The sequence below is a fragment of the Camarhynchus parvulus genome, chromosome 14 (assembly GCF_901933205.1).
Source record: "Camarhynchus parvulus chromosome 14, STF_HiC, whole genome shotgun sequence".
In the NCBI taxonomy this organism is placed as follows: Eukaryota; Metazoa; Chordata; class Aves; order Passeriformes; family Thraupidae; genus Camarhynchus; species Camarhynchus parvulus.
The window spans coordinates 13424617-13452187 of record NC_044584.1 but is presented as its reverse complement, the minus strand read 5'-3'; the positions used below and the strand labels follow the sequence as shown (position 1 = coordinate 13452187).

Below are 27571 nucleotides of genomic sequence, written 5' to 3'. Positions count from 1 at the left end.
TGTGCTTTTGTGAAGTGAAAGGGACACAGCATCCATGTCATGTATGGGTTATCACTGAACTTTGGTTCAACACTTTTTACATAGCCAATGTATGCCCAATGACTACATTCGAACTACTGAGGTCATTGTTAAAGCTCTTCTAATTATGTAAGGTCAGCCAGGAACAGAGAAAAGAAGAAAAGTACCCGGGGAGGACGAGGGTGGGAGGTGGGGACGAAGAGGGAGGGAAGAAGAAACCTAGTTTTAGTTATTTTGAATGAATGGCTGAAAGAAACTTAGTTGGGGGAAAAACAAAAAGGAAAATAAGCAAACACAAAGAAAGCAGAATGCAGGATCTGCAGAGAAGCCAAAACACTAAAGAAGCTCCAGTGACTGGAAAGCCCAAAGGCTCAGCAGTCAGGAGTCACCTCAGCCTGGAACTTGTTTTCCATTTCCTGTGCTCTGCAGGAAAGGCAATGGGAAGCACCATCCACCGTGCAGCTGAGGCAGTGGTTCATGTGTTCACGTCCATGTCCAAGGCTGAAAACGTGTCCCAGCACCACGTAGCTCCAAAACTGCTTGCCTATATCACAACTTACTGGCCATTTCTGTTACTTCAGCGATGCCATGAGCTAATGACAATACAGAACTGCAAACGAGCCACTAGCGACAAAAATACCAACTCAGTGAATGCTTAGCTACAGGTGCTCAAGCTTTTGCTAACTGGCAAATCATTGTTTTTACAAAATCTCAATCCTGAGAGGCTACATGCAGAAAACAGCTTAGTGTAAAGTTCTCTTTATTACAGGCAACATTAGTCCATACAATAATACACAATACTGACATACAAGTGTAATCTTTCAAAATCATCATTTAAACAGCAAAGACCAAGAAACAGAATTTTAACTACTTCATTTTCAAAAATTAATACTTTTTTCCTCTCAAGATCCTTTTTCAGTAAATTATATTGAAACATACAAATAGAGAAAAAATACCCATTCAACGTATATTGTAGTTAAATGGTTATTTTGTTTAAAATCTTTAATAAGAAAATCATTTTTAGCAACCTACATATAGATAAGTAGCAAACTTTGTTTTAAACAAATCCTCTCCATTAAAAGATCTGAAGAATTTTCATCCATCATTTTCTTAGCCCACTAACACTCTCTTTTGCAATACCTTGATACCTTAAAGTTTTCAACTGAAGGTCTGAGACTAGGGGGCTTCCTAGATATTATAACCACTCTTCCCCCCTTCTATTTCCTAACTTTCTGTCCAACAGGAGGTGAGTAAGCACATAATACTTCAGATTTTTTTTAATCACCACTCTGTTTCATGAGAGCATAGACAGGTCTGCTCCATCCCCCTAAATCTACCATACTTTGCTGTTCAGGAGGAACAATGTATGCCAATAAAAGCAGAAAACCTGCAGCTTTTCTGTCACATGCTTTTGATTATTGTCAAATTTTCTGGTTTATGCTTCCAGCTGATAACATGTATGTGTCATCTCAGTATTAGTTTAAATCTTTAAACAAAAAACTATATTTTCCAAAGTCATTATCACTGGGAGCAATCAAGTGGTCTTTTCTTGCTTTGCTGAGTTTCATTCTTAAAACTTGTCTTCGCTCTTCCCACTCACGGAGTTCAGCATTTCCATGGGCAAATTTACAGTTGTTTCCTTCAGTGCAAGTACCAGCCATATATCTGTTAAGACAGATTTTGAACAGTGTTTTCATAGAATTACCATGATCACTACTGTGTCTATATTTTCTTCAGGTATGTTTTTCAAATAAACTGCATGGTAAGGACCAAAAAAAAAATTGGAAGAGTATATACTTTGAGAAGTTAATGACACTAACTCTGTTTAGCATTTGGTTGTATTTTTGTTTCCCAGCTGACAAATATACACAGAGGATAACAGATGGCTCTTTTCTTTCTGTTCTTCATGTTCCTACTTGGACTGAGACACTTAATGCTTGAAACCATCAAGTTCATCATGTTAATGAATACCTCGTCATTTAACTCACTAAGCTAAAGAACCACTATTGTTTAAAAAATCCAACTAATTAATTACCCTTGTTAACTAAATTTGAGGTTAGAATACTCAGAACACCTTAACATGCCAGTTTGTATTCACTTTATGCTGCATATCCAAGGTCTGTTATGTTCAAAGCAAATACATTTAGAATGCTACTTAAAAATTTAGTAAAGGGACATGTAAGTTTCCATGCAAAGACGTCAAATGAAAACTAACTTGCTTTCTCTGCTATGCAGTTTCTCAAGATCTCCAAGACACTCAAAATCTTCAGCTGAAAATGGAGTAACAAAGGCATCTGCACCAGCAAACTGAACCTTAAACTCCAGAATGCTCGATTCCAAAGTTTTTTGCCTTCCAAAAGGATTCCAACAGTGGAAGGAATTTTCAACAGATTTACAAAAAAAAAAAAAATCTAATGAAGTCAGGTAAAACAGGCTGCACTTAAGAATTAAAGGGAGCAGCAAAACATACAGCCAGGTCTGGGAAAAACCAACAGATCTTGGAAGTCCTCTTCCACCTATTCATAAATAATTTCTAGTAACAAATACTCAATTTTAACAAATTTGGTTTGATGCTAACAATATTTCTACTTGCCATAAAGCTCCAGTATCACTGTCCAGCTAGGCACTGTTCCTGGGCTCTAATTAATACGCAGATGCCTAAGGAAACTTGTAATAATACCAACAATATTCACTTCACACAGCTGCAATGAACTTGCTACCACTCATTAACATCACACAGGCAGTTAATTTGGTTCCAAAATTAGGCACCTTGTCACTCCCCGAGTTCTATCACGTTAAAATACTGTTAATTACTTAATTCCTTGTTGACAGATGTAGGCGAATGAAGAAATACTAGAAACTTTGTCAGAACTACTAACTGCCTTAATTGTTTAAAAGATCAACTGTCATTTTTCAGCATTTTTGCCATCTTACATACCTATCACAAATGCTAAAATATCCAGTTGGAAAGCGATATTGCCAGCAGTTCTGATCATCCTCAGTGTGGAAAACCTTCTCCTTATGCTTTTCAGAAGAAATGTGACCCTGCCATTGCTTCTCACTATTACAGTTCTTCCCACACATCCAACAGTGAAAATCCACCTGTTTTACAAGGAATTTGAAAACAAAACATTGCAAATTCAATGCTGTAAGGACAGAACTTCTCCTAATACATTTCTTTTTCTTTATGTTGACCAGCAGGATATTGTTTACCTAAACAGACACAATTACCTAAACAATCACCTAAAGTTTATGATCTCCACTGGCTTTAGAAGAACTGATGCACAGTGCCAGTTACATTTAGTGTAGTTATCTATGGTCTAAGGAAGCACCAAGAAAATAAGGGAAACAACCTGAATTACTGACTGGGAAAAAATAAGCCCAACGAACCCCCACATACTTGGATTTGGATTATACCCATGATTACTTACTGTAACTTCAGCATAGTCAGTTGGCATATGAATTTGCTTCCCATTTTCTCTGTTTGCCTGAGCAGCTGTATCATCTCCTTTTTCTGGTTTTTGAGTTTTTAGCCATATGTCATACAACTGCTCCAAGTCTTGAACTAATGAGAGCAGAAGCTAAAATAAGTAATTAGCAATTAAGGCAAGAGTTTGAGAACACTAGATAAACGACTGAGTTCATGAGCATAATTCAGTCCCCACCTATTCTAAGAAGAAAAAGGGAAGGAAACAAATGTTGACAGTTACACAGTTCAGAGATGAAGAGCCAGGGGAAGAGGCATCTGTGGCTAACTTACCAAAAGCTCTCTGTGCCTCTTGAGGGGACAGCAAGAGATTACAGGTTTCTGAATGGGAACCCAAAGTACAGACAGCAACTCTGCTGCTGCATATCAATACTGAATTTCAAAGAACTAATCTCATGTGTGCTACAGCTTTTGGTAAATTTAGTTTGCTTTCTTGCAGACCATGATCTGATCATTTATGTCATTTATTACTTCTGATTTTTGATGCTTTCTCCCCAGTAACACTGATGGGATAGTAAAGTCAGCCACAAAAAGTGAATGGCAATTCCCAGTAAATACACTGGGGGGACTGTTCTGCAAATAGTTTCCCCCATATGTAATTCCATGAATCCATGTGTGTGCACATGGCAATGCAAACACCAACTAATATTGCTGCAAGGATCAATATTTCTAAGACACCTAAAAAAAAACCAACACAGACTACTTTATTGTTAGAAAACCCATCAAGCAGTGAATACACAATACAGCTATTTTTATTTAATACTATTTTTGAATGCCTGGTCTGGGTTTATTTAAATTCAAAGACAAGGGCACCTGCAAGGTTTACTACAAGAGATAATAAAAGAAATTAGATTAAAAAGTAATTGAAGTACAAGAATGTAAAGAAGAACAGTTGGATTTACAACATGCTAGATTTAGTCTTCTACTTACTGCTGTTCTCCTTCATATAGGTCCACATCTCTCTCTCCTCAGGACTGTGAGCAAATGAGCAGTTTCCATCATACTGGCATTTCTTGCCTGAAGCAATATGATTGCACAACTGGAACATGAATTTAAAGAAATTCTTAAGAATATAAAGTAGAATGGATGCTAGTAGAATTTTAAATTTTTTTTTCAGTCTTGGATAGTGTTTCCCCTCCCAGTCAAACATTTATATAATGTGAAAAATAAAATGTTTATTTTACAAAAAAACTCATTTATAGTTAGAAAAAGAGAACTGCTGGAAGAAAGTACTATGAGTCCTTTTTGCCTCCTACCACACTAGCAGACCCCAGATATGTACAAATAATTTCAGAAATATTTTCTTCCACTGACAAGTAAGGACTTCAGTAGTAACATGAGATCAGTGCTTTTCTAAGGCTGAACATTGCAGATACACTATGAACATTTTCCTACCAACTGCCATGGGAATTTCTACAGAACTGATGAAACCAGCCCAATTGCCAGCATTTTCCAGTGACTATTATCTATTTTCTTAACCAAAGCATTAATTTTAGGTTAACATACATCAAACTGCAGAGGCACTTGTTTCTTTGCAGGCAGAGGACGAATGGTCATCCACTTCTTCCGTTCATTAGACATCACCAGCACCACACGGCGATCCTTGCTCCATCTGGAAACCACAAGCATTCAATCAAAGAAAACACTATTAAAAAAAAACAACAAAAAAACCCAACACAATTTCTGCACAAAAGCAGAACCAAGAAAGTTCACAGTTTATTTTTAAAGCTTTCACCATATATTTAAGAATTAATGAAGTTCTACAGAAACTTGACCAAAACTCTAAATACAAAAAAAACCCTCCAAAACCAAAACACACTTTGGTAGCCATCAAAATGTTTTCTCAGTACCAATTATTAGCATACCACAAAGAGATAACTCTGTTCTACTTAGTATGTTTGGTTTTTTTTAATTCCTTGCATGACTCCTTCCTAAGAAGCAACAGCTTCCCAAAAGAGGTTTTAAATGGCTGACAAAACAGTAGAATTTTCACTGTTTGATCTTACTTACGGGTGTCTTGCCTTTGCACTACAGTATTTTTTGTTTCTGTCTGGCTCACTAACTTGACCATTTCTCCAGCACTGTCCACAAACAAACTTCATCTTCAAATTAAGTGATCCATATTTCATTTGGTTCCCAAGAATCTTAAGAAAAAAAAAAAAAGGTGTTTTTTATCTACAAACAAATCCACACATAATTATTAATTACCCTCTATGGCAGAGATTTCAACACATGTTGGGAAGCAGATATTACACTGCATGTCTTGTAATAGCTCAGCTTGTCATTTCAATGTAGGTATTTCTAAACAAGTACATTTTTTTATTGAACTTATTTCTGATTTAGGCATATGTACCCTGAAGTTGTGATAATATGTACAAACTAAAGGCATACAAGCACTACATATTGAAAAGATAATTAATTGCCCTAGAGCAATGGACTTTGAACTAATGTTTACATTTTATGTTCCACCTCGGACAGAACAAGCAAACAAAAAAGGAGTTGTACAGCAACAGAGCAGGCATTTTGCTCTAAGTGAGCAAGCTGAAGAAAGCCTATACACTGAAAGAGATTATTTGGAAAATATTAAAAAAGTAATTTCTAAAATAAGCTACACTATATACACATTAAAAAAAGTATTATCACCACAGTCACGGTAAAATTAGTTGAATGGAAAAATGAAAATACCTGTGATCCATGTGCACTAGCTTCCATGTTTTGCCAATACTTCTTTGATTCTTGAACTATAGTATCATGTGAAATACCTGTAAAGGAAGGGAAACAGTCCTTGAGTACTTATGACTGTTGCAGCCTTACAAACAGGCTCAAACTGGAATGCTACTGAAGCCCCAAAGCTTTGATCCATTTTTCTTTTTGTGTATTGTGTAAGTTTTCCCTCACGTGTGAGTTACATGATATACATTTACATCATGGATATGATGTTATGTCCATACACACACACAAATACATAACACACTCTTAAGAACATTGTGAGGGCATCCAAACCAGAAATGTTGGCTGTATCATCCCAACAGAAAGCATCCAAGGTTTTTAAGTTACAGACTGCTCAAATAAGTTAAAGTGCATTTTCAGTATTTAAATGTAATGTACTAGAGCTCTAATGTCAATGTAATTATAAAACCTACACTGTATGTCCCTCTCCAAAATGCAAGCTGAGAGGCACCAGGTTGCTCCTGTTGCTTCCTGCACTGATCCCAAGCTGCTAATTCCTGAGGGAGTCAAGCAAAGGAAGGAGTGGCAATACAATGAAGAGTAAAATGAACATTTTACCAAACATACCTGATTCCTTCTGCATTATCCAGACCTTAAGTTCTACCAGACTGTGAGCATAAAAGCATTTATCCTCTCGTAAGCAGCCATAGTGCACCTCATGTCTGCACAGGTCAAGCTGACACCGAACTTGGAAGGGGCGGATTTTGGAATACTTCACCATAGTCTCTCTCAAAATGTGGACAAGGCACCTGATTTGAAAACAGTCAGTTGTAGATATTCTTTAAAATAACCATCCTTCTCCACAGCTTGTTCAAATATCCACTAAACACTTTTTACTTGAAATCAGAAAGGAAAGTTCCCAGAAGGAGGTTACATCTAAGCATTGTTTCAAGGCTGAGTAAACACAATACACAGTACTCTTGGGAACCCAGAATCCCTCTTCTGCAAAGCATTACTGAATTCAATCCAGCTGGATCACTAGTTTCCAAAAAGGAAAGCAGATCATGCCCACTTTCAAGTATATATCCTGATCTAATTACTAACCCACGTACTATAAAGGAATATTTATAGAGCACCATTTAAGGAAGAGGTGATGCAGAACAGTAACAGCCTAGCTCTAGTAGCAGCAGTGCTCCCTCAATACAGGGAACTGCAATACAAACTAAGCAATTCCAGTGCTCCCACTTACTTTTACATCATACAAAGACAAAAGTCTCTTAATCCTCCAAAACTCATTTTTTACTATTACAACAATACTAACTTTTTAAACTTCCCAAGAATAATTAAAGACACTCCTCAAACTTTTTTATCAACTGAGTTAAAAGGACTATGGTCCTTAGGACTATTTTGTACATTGTAATTAAGGTAAGCCTGAGTTAAAACTACAGCAAAATTAGCAAAACATATCAAAGAAAGAGCAACTTCGAAGTTCCTGTTTTAATTTAACATTACACATCTATTTAGAGCAATACAGCTCACCTGGTAGATAAGCTATAAACAACCTGACACCAAATCCCAAAGATTCAAAGATGAGGGTAGACACCACTAATTTTTAATGACTGATAAAGAAATAGCTCACTTTAACTTGGTTACATTTGTCAAACTTTGCTCTTTAAGTCTGTCTTGCCTATACTGCCAAAGCATAACAGTCAGCAGAGAAGCTGACCAACAGGTAAGAAATGAAAGTCAGTATTAAAAACTGCCCTTGCTTTTAAATTGCAACTTATAAAGATGGTATTTCAAACATACTTGTTATCTTCAAAGTCATGCATAGCAGGGTGAGAACAAGAAGATGAGTTATCTTTGTTCCTTTTGCTTATTATTCTGGGCTTGTGATCAAAACATTTCTGGAACAGAAAAACAAGTAATTTTACAGTATATATTTTAGACAATTAAAAATATACCTTACCCTAAAGATTTTAACAGATACTTCTATTAGTCTCTAATCTAAAGGCAGCCATATAATTACTGAAATCTGTTTCAAAAGTTACAAAACAGTCATGCACGAACCAAAGCATTTCATTCCACATATTTAAATTATCTATTACCATTTTTATTGTGTTACGAGAAATAAAGCAGCACCTCACAAAGAAACATAAATAATCCGTGGTATTCTTGAAGAAGTTGGGCCACAGTCAGGTTGATCTTCCCAGGCCCTCCAAAAAGAGCTTCTCTGCTGAAGGCTCCCTTGCGCTCCAGCGTCCACACATCGATCTCCTCCTGGCAGTAGGCAAAGGTGCAGTGCCCTGGGTACCTGCACTCCTCCTCAGCAGCCACATCTCAAAGGACAGCATCAAACAGAGCATTGCTTTTTACAGCTTTTCTTGCAAATTCATCTTAAAACTTCCACTATATCAGTATCAAATACTTTTAATAAAGAAGTTACAGAGATCTGTTGTAAATTTGTCACTTAAATCTAACAGAACTAAAACATTATGCTGAATGACTTGGTGAAAATGTAAAACTCCTCAAAACAGTTAATGCACACCTCTATCAACCATCCTGCACTAATCTAGGGCAACAATGCCAAGAACCCAGAATACCCTCTGCTCAAATGAAGCTGCTCATTAACCCACAGGTCATCTTGCTTACATCCACACTGCAAAAGTCTAACAAAAATGCTTCTTTTTTGCTGTGTTTAACACTAATCATCCAACACTCAAAAGCAAAATTATTCCTGATGGAGAACAGTACAGAAGTACACTACCTGTTCTCTAAATAATCATATTAGTGGTCAAGATATGGCTCTCCTTACAGCTTCTGAAATTATAAACAATCCAGAACTTCCTTCTCCACCTCCCATAAGCATAAATAAAAATTCCTTCTATACTTCACTATGGAAAAGCTAAATTGTATTACTTTGAGCATAGGCATTACCAGGTTCCCTCTGTAACACCTACCTTTACATATATGATATGGTCCCACATACTGTGTCTTTGTTGGTCTTGGACGTATTTTTTTCCATGATTTATCTTCAGAGTTTTTTATTCTGCCAATTAAAATATCCTTCTTACATTTATGTTCTAAATTAGGATGGTAAGCATAATCCAATAATTTAGGACCTGAAACAATCACAGAAAATTGCTTGTATTGGCATAAATTGCATCAAACATGAACACGTCCATACACACACTGGCACAGAAGCCCAAAAGCAAAGTACACAAACACTTTGTATTGAATTCCTACTTGCATCAGCAGCTCTGAAGAATCAAAAGTCATTAACCACCACGTTGAGCAAAATAGAAAAAAAAGCCCAAATACTTACAAAAGGCAGTCTCAGCAAGAAAAAAGCCACAAGTTATTTTATATTTAGGGAGGGATGCTGTGTTACAGCCTTAAGGTTTCTTGGGGTCAGCAAATGCAGCATTTTTTCAAATTACAAAGTATCCATTCCAGTATCACTAGTTTAAAACTTAAATTGCTTATGTATAGTAAGTGAATGCAGGTGAATTCCAGTGATCAGTAAATGGCTCTCTTAACATTCAACATTTATTTTATTAGGAGAGGTACTATGCTCAGGGACAAAACACACTCAGTAGGAAGTTCACATGTGCCAGAAAGATAAATGCCAATCCTAGAACTTTGTGATTTTGGAAACAAAAATACACCTAGCTTCAAACTCTCTCTTTAGGATGGTACTAAAAGAAGACTTCAGGAAGAGCATCTGAAGATGAGCAAGGCTCAGTGAATTTTTGCTATTCGTGAGATTGAAAAACAAGAGCATGACCCAGTTTTCTCTGGACAAGAAGATGATGGAACAGTGTAATTTCAAAAGGCAGTAAAAGCAGGAGACACTTCAAGGCTTTGATAGAGATGGAAAGAAACAGAGGAAGCAGATGCATTGACACAAAAAGTAAAGCTAGGAACATGCTAAGTATTCTCACCAATATGCTATAGCTCCAGCTTTAGCAGAACATGTTCTATGGTTTTTCAAATGTCACTTTGTGGATTTTTCTAGTAAAAATAATTTTAAACAAGTATAGAAGTTCTTAAGGGTACAATAGTCATCCCCTAAAGGTCTCAATACAATTTTTATTAGTATATTGATATCAATGATACCTGTAACTTCAAACACAATGCTTATTTTTAAGATTAGTTTTAATACAAGCTATTGCCTTTAAAATATGGCTCTGTTTAACAGCAACAGCTCAGGCCTAAATGATTAGTTATATTAATGACCAATACTGGTTAAGCTCCTTGAAGTCAATACAGTGGAGTTAATTATTACTAAGGTTTGGAAGCCTCATGATTATGATTTAGAATTAGTTTGAAAGAACAATAAAACAGATGGGATGTGAAGGTTACCAGGTACTTTGAACTGCAGTTCAATTCCCCATGGCCAATCAGACAGAGTATTGCAAGTTTTATTTAGTCTTGAGCAAAGGTGTCATTCTTCACAGTACCCTGGGGTTTGGGAGGAAAGGGGATACAGAATGTGAATGACCTTACACACAGGGAAAGCGTGGGGTGATTTGTGCTGCGTTTAGAAATCAAGAAATCTATTAGGACAAGAAATAAAGACAAGAGGAAAGAAGATAAAACAGTGGTTGAAATATTTCACCAATCATAAGATCGTGCTACATCTGCAAAGAACAAGTCAGGATTAACATGGTTTAGAAGCCAACAGTGCTAAATTAGGAACATGAATATTTTAAATGTATGCTTTTAAATTAAAAGAAAAAAAATCAACCCCATCAAGTCCAATAGCTCCTTACCTTTTTTGACAAAGCATAACTGGCAGGCCTGTCTTAGCTCATGTGTGCCTTCCAGTGGGTTCCTTCCCGCCAGTGCCGGAGATACAGGTATATTAGCAGTTGTACTGCTAAAAACATTGGAAAAGTCATTTCTAGTTTGGCCTGCAATTCCCATGTAATTTTCAGATCCAAACAAACTACTAGGACCATTTATCTGTTGAAAGAAAGTGTATTTTACTTGATATATAGAATGTATTTTTCTACAATTAAAATTTAACCTACTGAAATTTTTCTTCATAGCCATAATACAAACTTCAAAGACAAATCTGAGAAAAGACATGGAGATTTTACACAGGCCACATACACAGCACAAACTAAGCATAAAACAAGAGCCAGCCAGGTACAGGCAGACAAGTAGCCTTTGTGAGGCTAATTATTATTAATTATTACTAATTATTACTCCCTCCTGGCTCCTGAGGATGCAATCCTTCATCCCACCCTACCCCACGCAATCAGTGCCAGCAGCGTGACTGAAAATGCACAGCACGACTACAGAACAGACAGCAGCCAGATCCTCAGACACACAGGGGCATCTGCTCTGCTCCCGTACTAGGACAGCTCTTCAGGATGCCTAGTGCTTGGTACTCAGATCAGAAGGGATTTTATATTAGTTATTTTACAATTCAACAGTATTTTACAGCAAGTTCCTCAAAACAGAATAATGGTTGTGACATCAGTCAGAATTTGCATACATAAAACAACCTCCGTAAATTTTTTTCTTTTGTTACCATTCCTGTAAGTACCCACAGCCAGAACCCACTTTTAATGGTAGAAGTGCTATTTTTCTAAAAATAGAAACTTCAGCTGTAAAAATGCAGATCTGTGTAAAGCCTCCAAGGTGATAACATCTGAACTGGTGTGAACAAAAACATGAAAAATACGTACAAACAATGGGGAATTATTGCTGTTAAGTGTTGGTGTTCCATCTCTAGAAGCTGAACTTGAGATGTCTGAAGGAATAAAAAGATATTTTAATTAAATGAGTTCCCAAGAACATCCCATGCAAAAAATAATTTATCATTCCTGAGAAATATCAGAGGTTTGGCTTTTCTGATAAACACCAACAGTTTTTTTGTTTGCTACAGTAAGTTGTTTTGGTTTTTTTTTTAATTATGTAAAAGCCCCTTGTAAACATCTCAGCTGAAAAGTTATTAGGCAATCATCTTCAAAATATATACCTGGTTACCACCAGCAGTACTGGCAGATACTGAAGGCAGATTCACAGGCAGATACTGAAGCAACATGAAAATACTTGTTCAGTACAAAAAGGGCAGCAAGATAAACACTATCTGACTATGAAAAAATGAGGAGATGAAAGAGGGGTAAGAGGATTCTTCAACTTTTTATTTTATTTTGTAAATCTGGCTCTGTTCCGAAGACAGCACAGTCCTGTAACGCTGATAATTAAAGACAAAACTCTGTTTTATCTTTTGTAGTTTGTTACTTGTATCTTCTTATTTCACATACCTGATTTCACTACACAATTATAGTCTGTACTTTTTCAGAGTACACAGTTACATTACCCTTCTAGAATTCTTGTTTATTGCCAAATCATGACAAATGGTTTAAGCTGTAAGAGCAACATTGTTAAAAAAAAAAAAGTTTGAGGGAATAGTATTTCTTCTATAAACTTATTCACTTGAAACAAATAAATTTAGATAATGGATACAGAAAAACTACACAGAGGGAGCTTGGAGCATGCTTATGCAGACCCCAAGGAAAAAAATATTTTATTTATGAATTCTTATATATAACTAACACTCAAAAACTATTAGCACAGCTCAAATGTTATGTGTTAAATATAACTAATAGCTGTGAAAACTAATTTGTTAAAAAGGAAAACCACTTGGCTCATGCAGAACTCTCATCATCATTAAAGGTTACATATTAAGACTCATTTCTTACCTCTTTTTGGGTCACTGATTGAAAAAGTGCTTAATGGTGAACAGAAGTTTTCCAGCGACGAAGCCAAAGGCTGTGAAAAGATTTCTGAAAGAGAAGCTGAAGGAACAAATCCTGCAGTAACTGGCAGTGTCCCCAGCAAAGAGGCAGAGAAAGGTACACTAGGAGCTACACTCCCAGCAGGAATGGGTCCTCTGGCTCCTGTAGTTTGCTGGAAAAAAATATAAATTTAAAAAGAATGTTCAGACCAAGCAAGAAAGGCCTCAAGAACATAATCGGCCACAGTATTTCTTTTAGTCAAGTTTCTGCAAAGTTTTTGTAAACCTACTGAAAAACATCAAAGACAGGTACACCACAGTCCTGCACAGAGCTGCAGTAACCAAGCCCTAAACAATGCCCCAGCTGCAAGGCATTATCCACTGAGCAAACATTTGAAGGTTCAGTTACCAAACACTTACTAACTTAGTAAAAGATCTGGATTTTTTTATCCATTGGATTATGGCTGAATTTCCAAATTATGTTAAAACAGACACCAGGGAAGAGTAGGAAGAGTCAGATATCAACAGGATTTGTTTCTAAGTAAAGATAATGTAATTCAAACTGTAGTACAGCAAAAGAGGTATGGGTTGGCTTTGAGGTAAGTCCTCAGATCCAATCAAATGATAACACATTCTGCAAAGGCCAGGTCACATTCCTTCCTCCCATGGAAAGTAACACATCCCTCTGTACATTTCTGTTAAGCACATACCAAGTGGGGGAGTTCCCCCTCCCTTCCTGCCATGCCAAGGAGCTCCCTCCTTGTCTGGATGTTGAGTGAGTAGGTCTGCACAGTCTGCCCAGTGGGAAACTCCATGTTCCCCAAGTTATCAGTCTGCAACTCACTCAGTACAGCTCACTCAATTTTACACTCCATGAGACTGCAGTCTCTCTTGGAAGAGTATTTCCTCCTGGCTTTCACTATGGCAAACATCCTAGGATCTCTTAAAAATAATTACTTTCTCTAATTCTGACACATTTTCTAAAACACGAAGTCCATAAAATAGAAAATTAGAAAGTAAAGCATTTTTGATTTAAAGATTTGCAGCTGTAAATCAGAGTTGAATGAGGACTTAAAATCACAACTGCAGAACTGAATGTGCCACAGCCTCACTTAACACTGCCATACAAATGCAATACAAAATAAATACTCCAAATGACTGCCAGGGCCAGAGCAGGGAGTCAGTAACCTTGGTAAGAGGTTCAGACATCTCTGCTCATCAATCAGAGCTCTCATTTTGACTAAAAGCTGAAACTCTGGAGGCTTCAGTCTGCTCTAGGTCTGGCATAATGGTGTAAGTAGGAACAACACTTCCTAGAACTACATTTCTCTAATATCTCTTCTAAAAATACAAGAAGTCAGACTCATAATGGTCTATTTCTGTTCAGCCAGGTGGTGGATCTGGACCAAATTCTGATTGCAGAGACACCAGTGACCACCCCAAAAGGCCACAGCCCAAGTACTACTCTGCTGCAAAGCTTTTTGCTTACGTTTAACCATAGTTTCTACACCTAGAGCATGAGCATTCCAACACACTGTTCATGTTCTAAGAGGGTTTATTTGCACAAAAAACCTCCCAAAAATCACACTAGCCCAGACTTCAAATGTCCAATTCACTTTTCACAGTACTTCTTCTAAGTAGCATTGGTAGTAGCATAACAGTATTTCTGAAGTAGTGCTGCTATCTTTACAGCCACATTTACAAGAATCTGAACCTGAAAAAAAACCAACCTGACTATGCCCAAAGACAGCTCAATGTAACTCGGAAAGGTAACAAACATCACCACTAGCCCATCTGATAAAAATATAAGATCCCACTCCTGAAGGGAGTCTTTCAAGAAAGAAAACACATTAAAAAGTCTTACCATTACACTTTCATCTGCATCAGGCACAGAATCAAGCAACTCATCAAGTTCTTCTCCAATAATTATATCTCCATCTCCACAATCTAAACATGCTTCTGGCATAGAGAAAGAAACATTCCCTCCATTTGCCAACACTGCAGAAGGCAAAGGAACCTTTTCCATCTGAAGAGGCATAACAGCAGGTAAAGGTGCTACAGGTACTGGTGACACTTTGGACACTTCAGAAACAAAGTTTGATGAAGAAGCAGCAGAAACCATCTCTTGCTTCTGGTCAGATAAATCTGAAATAGGTAAAATGGGAATGACTAGAACCTTTGTTCAAAGATGTGAGAAGTTCTTGCATTACTTTTACACTGACAAAGTGGAGGGTGAGAGAGTGAAGAAATGTGAAGAATGTTTAAGCAAAACCACATGAAATGTTTTCAGCTTCCATCAGCTTCCAAATTATGTGTATCTTAATCTCAAAGTTTATTTATTACTCAAGCTAAAACAGACAGGAAAAGTTACAGACCTGAGACTTTATTAAATCTTTGGCATATTCTCTCCCCCTATTTTTTCAAGCTAAAGAGGACAGTATGGAGACAATCACTGCAGGAGCAGTTACCAACCATATCAGGTTGAGAAGGCCAAAGTGAAATCTGCTCAGCCACTGAACTATGCAGTTTTAGAGATAAACAGATCAGATTTTACCCCAGTACTTTCAAATGACCAGATGAATTTTCATCCAAATTTTCCTAATACAATGAGATATGTAGGGCATATCTAGCTCCCTAGCATTAGTAATGTAACACAAGACTCACCTAACTCAATATCTTCTACAGAAGAGTTCTGTAAATGAGAAAAAAATACCTCTCAGCCACAAGAGCCATGAAAATTTTTCAAATACATATTTACAGACAAAGAATGTAAGCCCTCTCAAATTTAGGTTGTATAAAATCTCAAATTTACCAAGTTTAATGTAATGTAAAGGGCAATTTTTTTTTTTTAGATAAAGCATCCATTTGCAGACTGAATTCCACTCATGATATCACTAAAAATTTGCAACCAACCAACCAAAGTGCGAGTGACACTTTAGGGAATGAAAGAGTCTAAATGGTATCTTAAATGAACTGTTCCTTCATTTCCTCTTCCCTTTACAGCTAAATTGTCTACATTCCCGTGAAAGAAGTCTGTAAAGTAAAGATGAACTCCACCACTGCTATTCAGACACATTACAAAGAGCAAGATAATTGCAAGTTCAGCTGCTAATGAAGATCAAATTTGGATAAATGCATATAAGTAAAAGAGATTTTATCCCAGCACCCTTCATTTTGAAAGTTGTCAACTAAATAAAATAAAAAATAAATCGATTAACTTGGCTCTTGCCTCAGGACATGAAAAATACATATATGCATTGCCCTGGATTTAATGTTTTAGCTAACATTTATTCAACAAAGATAACTCAAATAATAATCTTATGTCCTAGTCTGCCATACATGTCCAGCAAAACTGAACATAACAGAACCCCAAAGTCCCAAATAACAGCCTCTAATATAAAATGTCCAATTGCACCACTGTCCCTTTATCATCATGAAATAATGAAATAATTATTCCCTGTAGGTTACAGGCAGCTTGCACTTGGAACATGTAAAACCTTACCTGAGTTGATACATCACTAGAAACTGAATTTGACGAGGGTGGCTACAAAGAAAAGATACTTTCATTAAACACAAATTTGATATCAAAAGAGGGAAACCTTAACATAAAATGTTAAAATAAAATCTTACCTTTGCTCTAACATATGCTTTCCTTATTTTTAACCCTAGTTTTTGAGCTAGTTCTTGAGTAAGCTTAATCACACTTTCATCCTAAAAGACATAAATAAAATTTCATAATTTACATGTACTGTCATCAAGCAAAGACATCTGTTTATATCTCAGTCTGTATTCTGCAAAATCCCTACATGCAGGATGTCTGAAAATGCAGCTTTATTCTTGCACAACCACAGAACTGAAACATGTATCTGAAAATACAGCTACCCTCAAGCAAAAACTATGTTGACAGAAAATGGACAGTATCTCCTTCTCCTTTTATCTGGATTTAAAATAATATTAAGGCTTTCCAAAGCCAGAGAAATTCAAATAAGTGTTTTGTTGGGGGTTTTTTTTGGTCGTTTTTTGGGGTGGTTTTTTTGTTTTGTTTTTTGGGGTTTGTTTTTTGGTTTTTTTTTTTTTTTTGGTGAGTGGGGTTTTTTTGTTTCTTTATTTGAGGAGGGCATTTGTTCCTTAAGGGGATGGGGGTTTATTTTGTTGTTTTGCTTTTAGAGAAATTGAGAACCATATTCCTGATTACATATGAGCTAGTACATGGCAGTGATGAATATTTAATGAGCACTCTGTATTTCAGGAGGCATTGCATCATACTACTAGAATTAAAAATGTCATTGTATTTCCCTCTGTCCTACAGTTCTAACTACCTATTTAAAATATTTTAAGATTTAGTATTCAGATCATGTCCTACAGCTAGAAAAAGCTATTTATAAAACTTACATAAAGGCATATTAACCTTAAGCAAAAACATTCAGATCTGGAGGTGCAAAGTGAGGATCCAAAGTCCAAAGTTACACATTCAGAGGAACTGTTTATGCCTTTGGAAACACAACTGAAACCTTCTCTCTATCAAGAGGCAAACCTATACCCAACACTTTGTCTAGTGTCTCACTGTAGTTTTGATGCAGCAAGGTGAACATGCAGCAAGTCAGTATTTTATCCTGTGATCAGGATTTTATCCTGTTATCCTATTTTGAGCAAAGCATGTAAAGATTCTGTAAGCATGTAAGTTCAAATCAGAAATGCATTTCTGAAGTGAAATCTCTTAACCATCCTCACAGCATTTTAGTTTGCATTATGAAGGGTCCCAGAGAACCAAACTGGGTTTGGATATAACTAAAGCCCTGCAGGAATGCACTTGATGCACTCCAGCTCCTAAAAAACCCAAATAAAAAACACAACTCCACCACACAAACAATCACGGAAAGCAGATCCTCAGGACGAGCATTTCAGTCTAGAGATCATCTCCTCCACCACCCAGTGCCTGCTAACACATACAGAGCCCAAGATTCAGGGTGCACAGCAAGTGATTCACAGAGAGAACAATGCACTGGTAGCAATGGTACTAAACACTTGGAAAGCTAAAATGCATTTATCAAAAGAATAAATGTATATTGTAATTATGGTGGGGTTCTCTTCACATCATAGAGAATTTTTAACAATTAATTCAGTGGTTCTAGTGCTTATTGCAAACATTCATGGCACTTGACCCCTGCTGCATTTCCTCTGCTCAAAGGTAACACAACAAACTGAGCTTGGGGACTGTAATCTCTGCCCAGTCTGTACTTCCACAAGAAAAAAATAATGCTTAGAGGAATAAAAAATATTTTATTGCATTAAAAAATCCCAAACCAGAAGAAACAACCTTGGTCTTGAAATAAGTGTATGTTTCAAAACTTTAAAAATAATCATCAATACACAATTTACCCACCTGTGGCACAGCAAGAGAACATTTTGCTACAGCATCATAAGCCTTCTTATAGCTCCCCAGCTCATTCAAAGCTTTGGCTTTGCGATAGAGAGCTCTGAAATTGTTTTCATTCAATCTTAATGCTACCTCACAGTCCTCTAGAACTTTTTCATGCAAACCCTAGGAGGAGCAAAAAGGAAAAAAGCCACTAATCAGAACTATTATCATGAAAACAGTGAATTTGAACTGCACTGGATGAAGGTATTGAAACACTATCAAACACTCCCCAAGGCCACTGCACAGTGCATTTGTAAGTTTTGCTAAGTCACCAAATTAGGCAACTAAAAACAAGCAGTGCCATCATTATGTAAAACCCAGTAACAGTCACAAAGAAAATGTAATTCTTTCACAAGAGCTATCTTGTTCCACAGAGAAAGCAAAAGCAGCCAACTCAGTGCAGTCAGCAGTGTAAATGCATAAAAATTCAATTCCACCAAATTCCTAGCCCAGTATGACTCTTTTATGTTAATTCTAGTATTAGTAAGTAAAATATCTCAATTAAACATGTAAAAAGCTTTTCAAGAACGTGCCAAAGAGATTATTTGAAACATGTCAATCTTCAAACTGCCATCAAAAGCTTTTCACTCACTAGACTTTGTCTCTTCATACCATGTTTGCATCCTGTTCTGAAGAAATCCTAGTTTAAACAGAAGCTTACCATATTTGAATAACAGGCGATCCTGTTCACATGCAGCTTCTCTAAAACATCATCAGAAACATGGATTTCTTCTGAATTAGCATAATCAGCTATGTTTATAGCCTCTGTATAATGACTCAGAGATCCTCTCCAATCACCTTCTCGATATACATCATTTCCTTCATGAAAAAGATTTCTAACAAGATCTCGTATAAATAACTGCAACAAAGAAAAGAAAAGCTCATCAACAGCAGTTCTTGTTTATCTTCCATACTCCCAAGGAAAATTTTAAATACAAAATTTGTACTTGCAACTCCATGGAATCAGAGTGAAATGCAAAACTTTTGTCTACATTAGTGTTTTTCTTCTGACATTTTTCCAAGACAATCTCTAAGATGTATATATCTTTTCCATATATTCTTTCAGCAAGCAGCAGCCATAGCAACTGACAAAGCAGGAGAACACAAAAGCTGCTTTGCAAAAAGGGTTTTTTCATCAAAATGTGAATGGCAGCATTTTTATCTAATATGTTCTCAAATCCAATGAAATCACCTACCACCACAAAAAGAACTAAAAAGCCAAGTCTGAAAATACAAGCCAAAATAATGCAAAACTAGAACACATACAGAAATAAAATATGTTCTGAGGGTTTCTGTGACTGAAGTCCTTTTATTTTACTTTTGCTCTACTACTCTGAGCTTTACTCAGAATAGCACATTGTTTTATTCAATTAATGCCCCAAATTCATCCACAATACCAGCAGAGAAATACTTCATCTCAACTGCTGTATGAGTAAATTCAGGACACCCAAATATCTGAATACCTGTATCATAATGTTAGTAGTTGTCCAGTTTCAATTTTGAGACTTCTAAAATTACCATTCATATTATATCATCACCTAAATAATGACTAAAATCAAGATAACTATAATAATATAGGTCAATTTAAAAACCAGTCTGGAAATTAAAAAGTCATTTCATTACCTCATATTGTTCTTGCGTCCCTGGATAGGGCAAAGTGGATCTAGAAAAAAAAAATTACAATCTTCACTTATGATACATATTGCTTAAAAGACACACTGAGGAGTGCTGGTTCTTAGTAAAAGCAGCCTTGCTTTTGCAACAGGCAAATCTCTGAATATTGCCCATAGCCTGCACTGAACAAGGAAAAGTGCTGTAGACGAGTTTTGACTAAAAAACAGAGCTGTCTTATTACTAATGGCTTACTTTCTTTTGGAGTTGCATGGTCAATCTGAACTCTACTGTTCAAAATGTATTAAGGTTTTGAATGCTTTGAGAATTTTAGACATCACTTCTTTGTTTAAGAGTAATCCTTCCTCTATCTCTAACATGCGCAGAGCCACGTTATAGATGAGAGAACTGCAATCTTCTAGTAAGTACTATAAAATGACAAATTATCTATCAAAAACCCACATCAATTTTAATTAAGTCATACCAATGACAGAACAGGAATTTTAAGAGTCCTTCTGTATGACATGCAACAGAGATTTTCCTTATGACAGAAAGGAGGTCTTTCTACATTTCCAGGAAGAAAAGCAGAAATCCTTTCCTTTTGCATACAGGTTAACTGAGATTCTGTTTTTAAACAGTTTTTAAATGGTCAGGAGTTTGGGAGGGGAAAGTTTTGTTGGGTTTTTTGTTGGTTAGTTGATTTTTTGTTTGTTTTTGTTTTCTAAGAATGCCATATATGAGCAGTGAACAAGTATGAATTTTCAAAATGATTTTAAGACAGCCAGGATCTTCAAAAAAAGTTGGCATTGACCCAAATGAAAATTAAATACTCAGATGATTTCTCAATAGCTTAAATTTTAGCTCCAGAAAGTTAAAATATTTAGGTAGTGCTGACCAAACCCCTCCCTTTCAGTAGCAACCTAGTTTTAGGAGTAATTATTCTTAAGGTGGATTATCAGGCTACCAACATTTTCTACCCACAAAAAAAAGATTAAATGCTATTTTTTTTCCTTAGAGGTGGGAAAGGAATAGCCTCTCACCTTCAATTTGCTCTGTTTAGGAACAAAGAGAAGTTCTGTCCTTTCTTTAAAGCTGCTCCCTGTTTAACATGTTAGTGCTAGCAAATATTCTGAGGAAAAACACAAAAGGCCTTTTCCAGAGCCATCCATCTCATAGAAATATATATAAACATATAAATGAAAATGCAAGAATAAAAACCACAAAATCATACTCTATAAACTGGAGTCCTTTCTTAATGTCCTGTTGTCTAGTGCTTCTCTCTTCCGAGACATTGGACATGTTATCCTGAACATCCACTTTTGGGATATGCCACTCCTCAAAAAGGAACAGAGAGAAATGGCTGTTAGAATGCGTTTCAGTGTGCACCTGGCCCAGAAGGTCACTCTGACATCAACACTAAGTCCATTGCACAAAGATGATTCTGCACCAAGCTTCAGAGACCACTGCAGAAACTCCTGACACAGCTGAAGCACCCACAGCAACAGAGGGAGAAGCCCCAGGTCACAACCAACATCCCCCCATCAGTGCCCAGTTACACAATATTCAATATTTCTGTAGAAAACGTTTCTTCCAGTTTCTAATTTATCTTTGGTTTCCACTCACTTCTTCTAGAGGATGCAGAGTCCTGTCAGGGTAACTGACCAAGCTACAAGCCCATCTTTTCAGGGATTACTGCTCAACTGAGCTGCAGTTCCACACTGTCCCCTTGGAAGAGCTTTACACTTCTTTTATTTGCTTGTTGAAGTGGAAATAAACGCAAGATCTTGGTATATTTATCAATAAAAACCAAACTGATGAGAAAGCTACCATGAAGTCTAGTTCTACAGCATCACACCAACCCCAAGCACTAAGGTGAAATTAGAAGCAACCACTGCTGCTTTATTAAAATCTACCAGTCAGCCAAGGTGAGAACCTTGCACACTTTACCAGTAGCAAAGACTACCTACTGCACTTGAAAAACTGAACTACTCAAAGGTAATTCCACATCATCAGCTTGACATTTCAATTCAATTTGTTTCAATCACTGATTTTTTTTTCAGTTTGTGTCTTTAATTGACTAGATGTACAAATGCTCAAGTTAAACAAGCTAAAATGATCTGCATAACCTTTAATATAAGGCTATTTGAAGGCTGTCACAACTGTACTTGGTTATGCCCAATTGTGATGTAAGAATAGAACTTATTTTTCCAAAAAACAACCAGTAGGACAAAGTTTTATCCTGAAAACACTTAGGTTCATAAAAAGGCTTTTAGCTAGAGGAACTGTGTATGTTTTGTGAAGAAAATTACTTTTTCTAGGAATTTATAGTTAAAAAAACCTGAACTACATGCAGTACAAGTCTGGTAGTCTTGAAACTAAGTTTAAAAGAGCCAGTATTTTGTGCCAGGTTGCCATTTCACATCAGTGGCAGAAGAATGAAAACAAAGTAAAATGAGAAACAAACTAACCCCAGCAAACTCCAAAAAATCCCAACTGAGGACAGAAACATGCTGCAGAAGATGCCCTGCTTTCTCTGAATGATTTGGAATAAGGAAACAAATTGAAGAATCTTCAGCTCTAATAATGTTTACAAACCATTTCAAAGCCCCTTAAATGAGTGTGTGAAGTCTAGACTACTTCAAGTCATTACAAATTATTCCTATTGTAATACATTCCTAAAATGAGCATAAAAATGAATAATTTTCTTAAGGTCACTAAACAAACTATTGGAGGTCCCCATTTCACCTCACTGTGACCTCAGAAAGGGCAAGCTTTAAAAAAAGCATGAAACTAAAACTCAGTTTTTAGATAAATATCATGGACAGCTCTGATAGTTCCCTAACAGGAATTTCTCAGCTACTGCTTTTGCTTGGGTATATAAATAGCCCTCAGTAATCCACTCTCCAGAGAGGAACTAACTGGTTTTTTATGGCATTTTGTGCATCATCTTTTCTTCCATAAATTAATAATACATACTATGCTTTTGCTATATGATAAAGGGTTTAATAAATAACAGTATATCCACAAAGAAATTAAAATACCTAAAGACATTTTATTTGGCATCTGAATAGTTTTTATCTACTCACTCATGGATTAGGTTTTGGAATTCAAACAAAGTCTTGTAAGAATAAGAAATTATCACACTAACCAAAGAAAGTAGGAATAGTAGCACATGTTTTCCCTTAGAATTAAGCTTTGAAAAACACATTTTACTCCTGTGAATTAACTGCTGACAATGTAATATCTTGCCACATGAGAGTCTTGCATATGCCACAATCTGGGCAAAATTAAAATCAGCTTTACTAATTTTAAGAAATCCCAGTATTCCACCCCAACGTGCAATGACACGAGAAAAGTCCAACACAGTGACACCTGCATTTACTTACCACCTCTAACAGAACATTAAAGAATGATATATTGAACTTGAGCATGTGCAGATCCCATTTCTCCACAACAATAAAGTTAATGGAAATGTTACAAACTGGCATTGCATACATAAGAATAGCTAGTAAATGATGAACATATGTGACTGCTGAAATTTATTATTCAAAGCAGTTTTCTATTTTTTTCCTACTCATTTGCATCCACAAGATATTCAGGCAACAATTATCTTTTCTTAGAATACTCTGACAATCAAATCTGATATTTGATGATTTTGCAGAGGATTTAAAATTGTTTCAGACAGCACCTTCAACAGTACCTCTTCCCCTGAAATTTTCCTTACATCCTCTGAAGCAACCAGAAACAGGTTAAGACTCAGTTATATACAAGGCAAATGACAATCATGTCTTGCCTTTTAATGTCATCCATCCACTTCCCAAGATGAAACCTATATAGCAACAGCCCTTACCCATTTGCAGGGACAGAATTTAAAGAAAAATAAACTTACATACGTTTAAACAGTCTAAATGTTGCTTTGTTGCTTGAAAAATTACAAGAAAAGCAAAGCCTGTACTTTTGTTTTACTCTGTGCAATTCACTGAAACAACCTAAAATAAAGAAAAAATAGTACAAGAGCTGAAAAAAAAAGCAGACTAATATATCACTAATTAACACCACAGGCAGAACTAATTGTTGCATTAAATGCAGTATTTCTATGGCTGCTGCTATGAGAGAATTGAGCTATACAAGTTCAATTTACTAAATGCAGTAAAGAAAAAAAAAGCTGCCTAGACATTTTAAAGAACAATTTATCCTGTTTTATCTTTATCACAGGCTTTAACTCATCCTGTTTCTCAGCAGCAGAAGCCAAGTGACAGAAAGGACTCTGCCAGGAGCCAGTGACACCTTTTCTGACAGATGCTGGTCCACCCATCCAAGCAGGAGACACGAAGGACAACAGGTCTGTGCCAGAGCAGGCAGGAACTCCTCCACTTCTCTTTTCACAAAGCCACTTATGGCTCTTACTGGTTATTTGCCTTCCTTCCAGCACATGGCAAGACAGTTTTTTTCTTTTCTATATTTTAGCACTTCCAAGGCATTCAAGATACATTTTAAAGGACATTCCCATTATCTAGCATACACCAAGTGCCATATTCAGGCACAAGGGTGTTGAGTACAATTGCTAGACTATCTCTGCAAAGCAAATCTCGGCAACACAAGTGAACAAATTCATAGAGAATGCAGAAATTGAGTTTTTCTGTAGAAAGAATATAGGCCTTGGCTATTGTTAAAAGGAAGGTCGCACTGTGTAAAACTACAGAGAATTGAGCCTTTCCATTTCTAAACTGCAGCACCAGAGAACAACTATCTACAGTTTGCCACGCACACAAGTTCCTCCAGTTGAAAATTCAGTCCCACGGGACAGGGAACTGGGAAGGACTGATCCTTTCTCCTCTTGCACAGAGTTTTGCACATTGCTTCTTTAGAGATTAATGCAGAACGCTGTGAAAATGCATAACATCATCTGGGGAGCAGAACTACTCCCTCTGGGAATTAATGACCTTCAGCTGACCAAATAATTCTGTTATTGTTTGTTATAGATATTTATGGCTCTGGCTGTTATAAATACTTCAAGTAAGTATTCTCTGCACCTTCAGGCCTAAATGCTGAACACAACTGGAAGTCAGTGATCCTTGCTTCATTTCTCTCTCCACAGAACTAAAATTTACAAAGCAAGGATAGTGTATAGATGTGTTCTTCTAAATTACAGGAGCATATCCTCCTGCCATATATCACCAAATTCACTGTACATTTACTGGGTGACAGGAATCTCAAATTTCTATACAGTACAAAGCACGTTGAAAATTTTGTCATTACTGCAGTTGATAGATATCCACCAGCCTCAGTGGTTCAGCTGAATTAGCAAATAAAATCACACCAAGTGAAGAGATCCCTTCTGTATCCTAGCATCAGCCTTCTCCCCCTCAACTCTGACAGAAATCAACCCATCATCTACACCATCATATGTCAGAACTTTGTCAGAATCTGTGAAACCAGAAGCCTGTGTATAAAACAACACCAACAACAATTCACCACTGTTTCCATATAGGAAAACTGCTCCAAAGAAGAGAAGTTATATCCTAGAAGAAAGGAAATACTGCAAAGAGAAGAAACAGCAAGAAACAGAACAGCAGGAGGGAAGATATGATTGAGGCAGGCAATATAAATCCCTCCCACCTACCAGAAGCAAAAGCCTATCTCTGCTGCTGCCTCCTGCACCTCTAACAGCAGCAACAAGCACAATACACTCGGGCATTTGGATCCAGAAGCTACATAGGTGTAATTCCCAGCCCAGGGGCACAGGAAAGCAGAACTCTGCCTCCACAGAGCCAAGTGAGAAGTGGCACCAACAGCTACACCCAAATCGCTTCCCCAAGAGATGCCACCCACACAAACACCTCCAGTACCCCCAGCTCCAGCCCAGCCAAGCATCCAGCTGGACATGGAGCACACAGAATAAGCCTTGCCAGAAAGCAGATGCAGACTTGTCAAAGCCCTTTTATTGCCCATCCCAGTCATCTGACAGATTAAAAGCATAATTACAGATAATAAACAGCAGTGCAAACTAAAGCATGCCTTACAGAGATTGCAAACTGCTCATCAGACTTGGAGTGGCATCAAAATAAGAAAGGGAAAATAGAAACCTTAATACAAAATCTGTACAAAATAAATGTGTTCCTCAGACAGCAAAAGCACAAAAGAGTTTATGTTCATGTTTACACATCATTGAGCCGTTCTATGAGACATTTCAAACATGCAAGATGCTGGGGGACAAACAGGAAACACATTACACAACACACATTTCAATAGTCCCAAGTAAACTTCTCTGCTTAATCTAGTACTTCTGGCCACAATCACAGAATTGCTATGTCAGCTCAAAAAACCACCTAACACAGACATCACACAGTTCCACCTTTTATTTCTAAAAAGTGAACTTGACTGTAATCAAAATGAAATATCTAAATAAAAGAAAACAGAACAGCAGTAAATTAAGACCTCTTAATTTCCCACTCTTTACCTACCTTCAGTATTTAGTTGCATCTCCTCCCACTTCTTCCCTATCCACAAAATAATAAGATAGTTTTCAAGATTTATTTTCTATTTTCACGGATTTGCTACATTTTTTTAAAATCCATGTTAGGAGAGAACAAAAACACTTTGTGAAGTCATTTCACTTCCCTAGGAGATTAAGAAGCAGAGCTTGAAGACTTCGGTTTACAGTTCTTAGATACTTCAGTAAAGAACAGATCCAAAAACCTAACCGCAGGAAGAGCATCTGACCAATAAATCCGGATTTATCAACAGCATTTAAACCAAGATAAACTCTGATACTCGATTTTGGTCACTACAATCGACAATACTCGAGTTTCGTTGCTGGTTTTAGTTGTGGGGTTGGTTTGGGGTTTCTTTCCCACTTCCCGTAAGACAGTTCTGACTTTCGGTAACCAAACACTTCCAGCGCTGCCTGCCGGAGCTGCCCGGGCACACCGGAGGCACCGGCACCGTGCCCGGGCTGCAGGAACGGCCGAGGTCACCCGCACCTGTCAGCGAGGAAAGCCCCAAAACTCCTCCCGGGGGCCGCGGGCAGAGGACGGGCCCCGGACGGGCACTGTCAGCGCTCGGCGGGGTTTGTTCCAGTTACGGCGCAACAGGAGAGCTCCCACCCGCTCCTACCCGCGGCTTGTGCAGCCCCAGCGCTCCTGCCCGCCCGCCGCCGCCTTTGTTCGCGCCGAGCGGCTCCGGCAGCCGGGGAGAGCCCTCCGGGGGGCCCGGCCCGGCCGCGGCTCCGGCGGGACCGACAGCGGCCACGGCCGGGAGGACACGCGACCCCCGGCGGGAGGGGCGCGGCGAGCCCGCGGCTCCGCCTCGGTGGGGAGCGGCGGCCCCGCGGCGCGGGAAAGGACGGGCGGGACCGGCTCCCCGCGCGCGGAGCGGGCGGAACGGCAATAGGGCCGGCCGCGGCTGGGCACTCCTTCCTCGGGCGGAGGGTGCCGCGGGGGCACCGGGATGCGGTGTGTCTATCCCTCCCCCCGCCCGTACCTGCTGTGAGGCCGCGGGAGCGCAGCGGGAGGCGGGGCCGGCAGGACGGGCGCGACGGCGGCGACGGCGATAAGGACACCGAGAGCCGCGGCAGCGCCTCCTCCGCGCCGCCCGCGCAGCGTCGCCGCCC

At 37.8% G+C, this 27571-nt stretch overlaps 1 protein-coding gene across 2 annotated transcripts; it reads right to left on the bottom strand.

Annotated features, from left to right (window-relative positions):
• Positions 1-761: 761 nt before the first annotated feature.
• Positions 762-27571, bottom strand: ZC3H7A (zinc finger CCCH-type containing 7A). 2 transcript variants are annotated; one of them, XM_030957820.1, is made up of 24 exons: positions 27442-27532; positions 26424-26459; positions 21191-21294; positions 19972-20011; positions 19010-19207; positions 18313-18471; positions 16560-16640; positions 16432-16473; positions 15594-15621; positions 14794-15074; positions 12895-13102; positions 11875-11939; positions 10951-11143; positions 9136-9297; positions 8318-8514; positions 7985-8082; positions 6803-6984; positions 6191-6267; positions 5516-5649; positions 5012-5117; positions 4436-4544; positions 3450-3583; positions 2957-3120; positions 762-1683 (listed from the first exon to the last, which is right to left on the bottom strand). In XM_030957820.1, the coding sequence occupies exons 3-24, from the start codon at positions 21256-21258 to the stop codon at positions 1494-1496; spliced, it is 2916 nt and encodes a 971-aa protein (XP_030813680.1). In that variant the 5' UTR covers positions 21259-21294; positions 26424-26459; positions 27442-27532; the 3' UTR covers positions 762-1493. The 2 variants fall into 2 exon arrangements, with proteins under 2 accessions (XP_030813680.1, XP_030813679.1); XM_030957819.1 differs by lacking the exon at positions 26424-26459 and having other exon boundaries at positions 27442-27571.

Coding starts and splice junctions, on each gene's coding strand:
- ZC3H7A (XM_030957819.1), bottom strand. CDS start 21,258: ATGTCCAATGTCTCGGAAGAGAGAAGCACTAGACAACAGGACATTAAG. Junction 19,208..19,971: donor GGACGCAAGAACAATATGAG/GTAATGAAATGA, acceptor TCTTTGTTGCAG/TTATTTATACGAGATCTTGT. Junction 3,121..3,449: donor CTGACTATGCTGAAGTTACA/GTAAGTAATCAT, acceptor CTTGTAAAACAG/GTGGATTTTCACTGTTGGAT.